Raw genomic sequence first — 7,300 nt, forward strand, 5'->3', positions numbered from 1 at the left:
TGACTATTTTTTAAAAAAAAATTAATAAATTAAAATTTCTCTTTAATTTCAAATTAGTATTTGAAATCACCATATTGATAATTTTTTGTCCTAATTATGCTTTTATCAGTACTGTACATGAAACCATCCAAAAATTGTAATTCTCAAATTGAAAAATAAAACCATAATGTAACTCATATTCAAACATTTTTCTTTCTTAAAAAAAATTTATTGCACATCGAAAACTTCGAATATGTTCTCAAGGAATTATATTGCTGACGAGATTTATTTATTTATTTTTGAAAAAAAAAAAAAACAAACTCATTCATAAGTTTTGTACCATTCAAAATGTGTTTTCAACTTTAAAAACTATAATTTCAAACTTAAAACATACAGATTTACTAATATTTCATATAAAGTTTTAAGCCACTCTGCAATAAATTCAGGCAAGTATTATGCAACGGATTGGGAATACAAACCTTCATTTTGACAGCGAACTAAGGGAACAAGAAATGGCTTCACCTGAGATAATAAATAAAGAAAATAATTATTTTTCCAACTTTGGACAGCTGACGGGGCTTGCACCCATTCATTCACCAGAGGCTCGTTCTGAATCAAATTTACTTGCAATGTTATATACAACAAAGAATATTGAGCCGCATCTTCGTCGTTCATCGAGTATAAGGTCTAGACATGGAAGCTCATACATGTTCAATGGTTGAAAAGCAAGAAAATGATCAGACAAGATCTGTGGGATCAGCTGAATTTTCATATATATCATCGAATGGAAGATTAAATTCTCCAACATCTGAATCATCCATGTAAAACGTTCGTGACAATCCCCTCGAATTTCTCAAGTCCAGAGGTAGTTCTTGTTCCTGTTCGTGTTCCTCCATGCTTCTGTCTGAGAATTTGTCATAAGGATCACGGGAAGCTTCATGGAAGAAATTTGGAGGTTCCATAAAACTTGTTTGCGGACCCAGACCTTGGAATTGAGTTCTGGCCCACCACTGGCTTTTTGCAGGGTGTTTGGTACTACTTGAGTCGTGATGCTGCAAGACACTTTCTTGGAAGAGAGGACCTGAAGTAGAAGCATCTAGATGACTTTGTATTCGATCCTTGAACAAGCTATCCCAATTTTCGTCGTACTTAGCTTCTTTTTGTGCCACGTTTGAAGGAATCCAGAAATCTTTAGGACTCTCCTCAATAACATGGCGTGATGTATTGCCCCTCGAGTTATTGTCTCTGTCGTGGTTTTGGGACGTATAATACCAGTCTAGGATATATGGAAAATTCTTCTGTTCTCCGTCTATTAGCCACATTGAAGCAAACTGATTGCAACCTCCCGCGATGTATAATGGCATTTCTCTTGGGAAAAAACTGTTAGGGGAACCAAAGCCTCGAAAATTTGGATATTGTTGCTGCATATCAGATGAGAAGTACGCATTTGTCGTTCCTTGACCTTGCAGCTTTTGATCACGAAACGTTTTAAGTGTCGCGAGGAATTGCTTTCCCTCAGCATCAGGTTCCCATGAAGGATAAGCAATCTGAAAGCTACAAGTCGAGAAATTCAGTTCGACAGTACAAAAGTACAACTCAAACTACAGATTTTTATTGCTGTCACAGTCTATCTCACGCTAGCATATGTCAGCGTAGGAAATTATTGGCAACCAGCATAAAAAATCTAATCTTGATAGATAGCAGTGATTTATTACGGGGGAGGTTCTGCAAATGCTCGTACCTCAAGAATGATTTTTCCATTTTTCCCTGAGAACTCCTCTGCTCGCGAGGTAAATCAAAGGGCGACCCATATTTTCTGTTTCCGTGATTCTTGAAATCAAAGAGACTAAAACTGCCAGCGAAAAAATCATAAATGGGATAAATACTTTTGGAGGGAAGGCAGAAAAAGACGTTTATCTCCCATATGACGTAAATCAAGACGACGGGTAATGGAACACATGAAATGCGATTTTACAATTTTACAAACCTACAAACATGACCGACACCTTCAACATCCACAGTGAAGTCCTTAATGAATTGCAAGATAGCATCCACCCTCTGCATCGACGAAAAGCCAACATTTCAGAAGGCACAGCTTTAAATTAAATGAATGGCCCGAAACTATTATAGTGAAACAATAACCTTTGGGACGACAAATAAAAGTAGGTATGGTGTGAGAAAGATTGAAGCCATCTCCTCTAATAACATCATTCCTGTGTACTGTACCAAAAAATTTCTCAACATCAGTTTACACAGTCGACAATCATAACAGCCAACCCGAATTTTCAGCACAAAGACTTAAACAGTCTAATACTCTGACTTGAAAGTACATCTTATTGGACAGATCAAACGAATTCTCCAGAATACGGGGGGAGAAACGAGCACTTGACATACTTTATTATCCAACACAACTTATCCATGGGCTAAAAAGAGTTGAGGATGCTTATAGTAAAATAGGACGAGGGTACCTGAAAAAGAGTTTCAAACTCGAGTCTTACAGCCTCGGTGTTCTCTTTCCCACGCCATCTTTTTGGCATATAATGTGTATGTTGAACAACCATGGACATTGACCCCTGTGGATCAAGGACAAGAAGCTCATCTACAATAGCAGCCCGGCTAATAGCTGTTATAGTTCCAAAAACAGCAGCATACCAGAGCAAGTTGCGACCAAATACCTGCAAGATTAAAGTCATATTAAATGCGGTAATTCAATGATGCAAATAAGTCTCTATTACAACATTATTGTTGGGTAAGAGACCAGAGTATTACATGGCCTTCCAGCAGAGATTCTTCCAAGAATGCAATGATAATAAGCACGGCAGCAAATCCACCAGAAACAAACGAGATAAATTTTGCCACAATAGTCAAGATAGGAGATGGAAATTGCTTTAAGTAATCAGAAGCATGAACAATAGTGTTATTCATCCGGTGCTTGAACAAATGGTCAACCTGCAAAACAAGTAGTGGATGCCCTAAGTAGCTACCCTTTAGCATCGAAGCAGCAGTTGGCAAATATAAAATAGAAAGATGAATGTTGACTGAGGTAAAAATTTCTTCTTCGATTCCAAACAAAAGTCCCACATTAAACTCTCCAAGAATCTCAAAACCATGACTCCTAACTGCTAAGCATATGCCAGATCAACGAAGCAAAACAACACCCAACCTAAGCTAAAAGCTGTTTAATAACTCTAAGTCAAGAAAAAGTAAATGGGGGTACCTCGTTGAATTCTCTGAGCATCCACTTAGAGAGATTTGACCATCTTCGTGATGATGCTGTACTTGGATGATTATAGAACTGTTCAGCATGCCTCAAGAAGAGATACACAAGCATGAAAATGACGAGGAATGGAGACAGAAGCAGCAGCACAAAGCCAACAATCATAAGCCTTTTCTTTAATGTTCCAGGATCTGAAACAAAATCCCTTCGCACACAGAAGTTTCTGGAAAAGTAGAGCACACACCATACAAATACATAATTCACTCAAGAAGTATAGTGATGTCAACGGACATTATAGTAAATATCTCAGTGGTATGGCCCACATCAAAACCAAAAGAGTAAAGTAATTTTCTGGCATTAAAAATGCAGCAGCTTCACAGATTACTTCTGTGATGGGAGAGTACAGAGTACATGACTTACCGATCAAACATGTTCTGTAATATGCACCAATTCAAGGTCCACTCAAGGGTCTTTGGCAGCACAAGACGATGGCGAACAGCATTTGGGCCAAAATTGGCAGTTGGGCCAGATCCTGGAACCCACCAAGATACAGAGAAGGCAAGGACTCCTTTGTTAAGCATCCCGATCAAGTAATTTTCCTTTCTCATCAATCTCATCAATACATCTTGAATAGAAAGATCTTTGACCACACATAGCTGCTGCAAGCTCTGTACTCGAACAACATTTTCAAGAATTAATGCCCATGACATAGTCTGTATGTCATTGTCCTTCACGTGGAGACTGCATAAGATACCAACTATTTTCAACCAACCATGGACTCACTCACATTAAACACCATATCAAATTTAATCATACCTGTTATAGAAAAATCGACGGATCTTAAGAGTCTCCTTTAACTGAGCAAAGAACCTCAAAAAACAGAAAATCCAGTAGACAGAAAATATACCCAAATATCCAACAATTACAGCCTTAGAAAAAGTAAAAGGAGTTAATGGATGCTTATGCAAAGCTTCCACAGACAGATCACAAGGCTTGATTCCAGATTCCACCGCATCCATCCCACATTTTGCATTGCGTAAGCCATTCCAATCAACATATAGCAAAAAAAATCCAGAGAAACATATAGTAAAACCCAGGCTCAGAAGCTCAAATATCCACTTGATGATGATGCACCAAAGGCCTTTGTCACAGTAATAACTATAAATCCTCTCAAAGAACAGATCAAGATCATCAATTGGGTCAATGTTCAAAGTCTCGCCATCTAGAAGCCCAGAAGGGCTTTCACTTCCCGGGCTTGGTGCTTTGTGGTAATCAGATAATTCAATTTCATAAGGTACATCTTCGAGTAACCCATTTGTTAAAGACGACTCTCCACGCCATTTCCACATAAAACAACTACGAACATTAACACCTTTAAGTCCACCGAACATCTCTCAAACACACTGACAGAATGCAAAGACAGCCAGTCCATTCCATATGCTTCAATCAGATCATCGTGCTGAAAAACCAAAACAAAATCGAATAATTACAAATCTGGAACATAGAAAAAACAGTTTAACAAGGAAGTGAAAAAACCCAGTCATATATAAAGTGTGCCACAAAGGCATGCAGGGCAGAGAAGGAATGATCTTAACTGAATGATGATCAATGCCACTTTTGTCCACATCTTAATTTAACACACTGAATTCAGCTACACTAAATAAAACTTGATCTGTAAGAAAAAAAATGTCAATCTCTTTTGATTAATTAGAGACTTGACGTTAACTGAAGCTGATATGCTTTTAAAATTTAAGGATATACTTCAAAATTCAAAGGAGTTCAAAAACAGGGGGAAAACTTGAAACTTGTTCTAGTAATTGTGAAACTGCATAAAGTATAAATAAACATGACATAGATATTCCAAGAGAAATAGAAAACCATATATTAGCATATTCTGACTCAACTTCAAACAGAGAAATAGAAAAGTCTAAGAGAAAACATTGTTTCCACTTTCCCTATAAGAATGTAATGCATTTTGATGAATCAGACAACCAAAACGTCTAACTATGAATCCCTAAACATCAGTAAATTATGATTTCGGTAGCTCCCGGAACGAACTTTTTCATTGCATCATGCAACTTCATTCCGCCACATATAGGCTCCAAAGATTCAACAATTGCTTTTCACTCAATTATCACTAGAATCTAAGCAAGAAAAATTGGCCAAAACACCATTTAAGAAAATTGCTAGTTTTAAATAAAACAAAAAAAGAACTAAAGGCAAAAATGACGGGTTACCCATAAAATTGCCAGCAACTTATCTTGCCTGATTTGTAGCAAAATAACAAGATACAACAAAACGCCCAAACCAATCACTCAAAAGAGAGGAACAAGGCCATGATCTTTCAACATTAAAAGCCTACAGGACACATCATTAGCTTGCAATAAATTCAAACTTGTCCGGCTTTCAAATTTATACAGAATAGATTAAACCCAGTGATGCAACAAGCCGCAGATACAAAATAATGGAGCACATAGTTAGTCCTAACTCCTAAGCAGCCTAATCGTCATTCATGAGAAACACGGACAAATTACCATTACCATCTCCCCTTTTCTTTTTGTGCGTTAATCTGATTCTGGACAGACAAAAATCCTTTAAGCATATCTGAATCCCCTACGAAAACCTTAAACCTAAAACCATCAAGTTCACACACTAAACAAGAAAAATACACAAACAAATAGGAAAACAATCAAAGAAACATCACAGCACAACGATCGAATACAACTCGGAGAACAAACAAGATTCTTAAAAACCCATATAAAAAATCGCATAAATTCGTGGAAAAAAACGAAAAACAAAAAAAAAATTCTTACCCAGCCGTCGGCCCTACGAAGCCAAGAGACCACTGCTCAAGTAAGTAAATATCTATATTTGTCGCCAACAAAAAGATCGCAGGAACAGCAAAAAGGAATCGTAATTATTCTACGAAAGAAACAAAAATCTTTTTGGGTCTCAAGAATGTCCAAATACAGAAGAAAACCGATTGAAGAATATTGGTTTTGATTGCGTGGAGCAAAGTCTTCTCTTGCTGTGTAAAGCAGAGCAATCCTATAGTTAATCGAGTTCTTATATTCTATCTACTACGTTTCCAAGTAATTTGGGTTTGCATACTTTCGTTAAATAATTAATATATCTTAAACTTACGGTATTTTTCAAATATTTCTTTTATCATCAAAGTCAAATAAATCCCAAAATTTTTAAAAACATATATCAAAATCACGAAATTTAAATTTTAAATATATTATATCTATAAGAAAAAAACATTTCTTCAAATAAGAAACTGTAACACAACAACTGAATTAATGTGACTAGAATTCTCATTTATTTAATATTAGTTTAACCAATTTTCCAACCCAGTCGGGTCGACAAGAAACAAACCTAAGAAATTATAAGTTATATAAATTAAGATACTATAAGATTAACACAATTAATTTAAGAAGATAAATTTATTGGTCAAAACTAGCACACTCACACATGCGATAAGTTCGTGTACAATATTTTTTCTAATTTGATTTATGTCAAAATAAAAATCATATCATAATGATGCGATTAGTTCGTGTACAATATTTTTTCTGATTTGATCTTGTTCATGATCAGCACAACTTGAAATTTCGAGTAGTACGTCCCATCTTATTTTTTTTTTAAAAAAAATGAAAAATGGCTCTTCCCATAACACCATAAAACACCGCATCAACCATATAAATGTAAATCCTGAATAAAAATAACATTTTAGCTGTTTGACAGAAGAAAAATAGAAAGCAAATCATGAAATAAATAGTAAATATCTGACCTTGGAAAGCCAGATTGCAAGAAATTTACAAAACTATTCACACCCTGCAACCCGGAAAATTACTATGCCTTCCACAGAGCGCGGCCGCAAGCATACCTCTTATCGGCTGCAAACCTCTTAATTAAATCGATTTTGATACACCGGCCCTTTGATATTACATTCGTAAATGAGCTTTTATTTCCATTTTTTCTTGGATCTTTCGAAAATAAATCAAGATATATTCAGACACAGCAGGCGTTATGAGCATGTTCTTCCCGAATGCTGACAAACTGCGTGTTCCCAGTTTTTATGTTTCCTTTTTACATATAGTTTAG

At 36.0% G+C, this 7,300-nt stretch overlaps 1 protein-coding gene across 1 annotated transcript; it reads right to left on the bottom strand.

Moving 5' to 3' along the window:
* Positions 1-477: 477 nt before the first annotated feature.
* LOC140840212 (autophagy-related protein 9) lies at positions 478-6,282 on the bottom strand. Its single transcript, XM_073207421.1, has 10 exons — positions 6,010-6,282; positions 4,013-4,655; positions 3,617-3,937; positions 3,197-3,419; positions 2,749-2,928; positions 2,448-2,654; positions 2,122-2,199; positions 1,967-2,037; positions 1,721-1,831; positions 478-1,533 (listed from the first exon to the last, which is right to left on the bottom strand). Exons 2-10 carry the CDS (start codon positions 4,585-4,587, stop codon positions 717-719), a joined length of 2,583 nt encoding a protein of 860 aa, XP_073063522.1. The 5' UTR covers positions 4,588-4,655; positions 6,010-6,282; the 3' UTR covers positions 478-716.
* Between the last annotated feature and the right edge of the window lie 1,018 nt (positions 6,283-7,300).

Source organism: Primulina eburnea, chromosome 8 (assembly GCF_022965805.1).
Source record: "Primulina eburnea isolate SZY01 chromosome 8, ASM2296580v1, whole genome shotgun sequence".
Classification (NCBI taxonomy): Eukaryota; Viridiplantae; Streptophyta; class Magnoliopsida; order Lamiales; family Gesneriaceae; genus Primulina; species Primulina eburnea.

Bases quoted from the DNA above. Each gene is read 5' to 3' on its own strand.
- LOC140840212 (XM_073207421.1), bottom strand. From the start codon at position 4,587: ATGTTCGGTGGACTTAAAGGTGTTAATGTTCGTAGTTGTTTTATGTGG. The intron at 2,038-2,121 runs GTTATTGTTTCA...TCGTCGATGCAG, and splicing joins TTTTATTTGTCGTCCCAAAG to AGGGTGGATGCTATCTTGCA. The intron at 1,534-1,720 runs GTACGAGCATTT...CTCGACTTGTAG, and splicing joins ATGGAAAAATCATTCTTGAG to CTTTCAGATTGCTTATCCTT.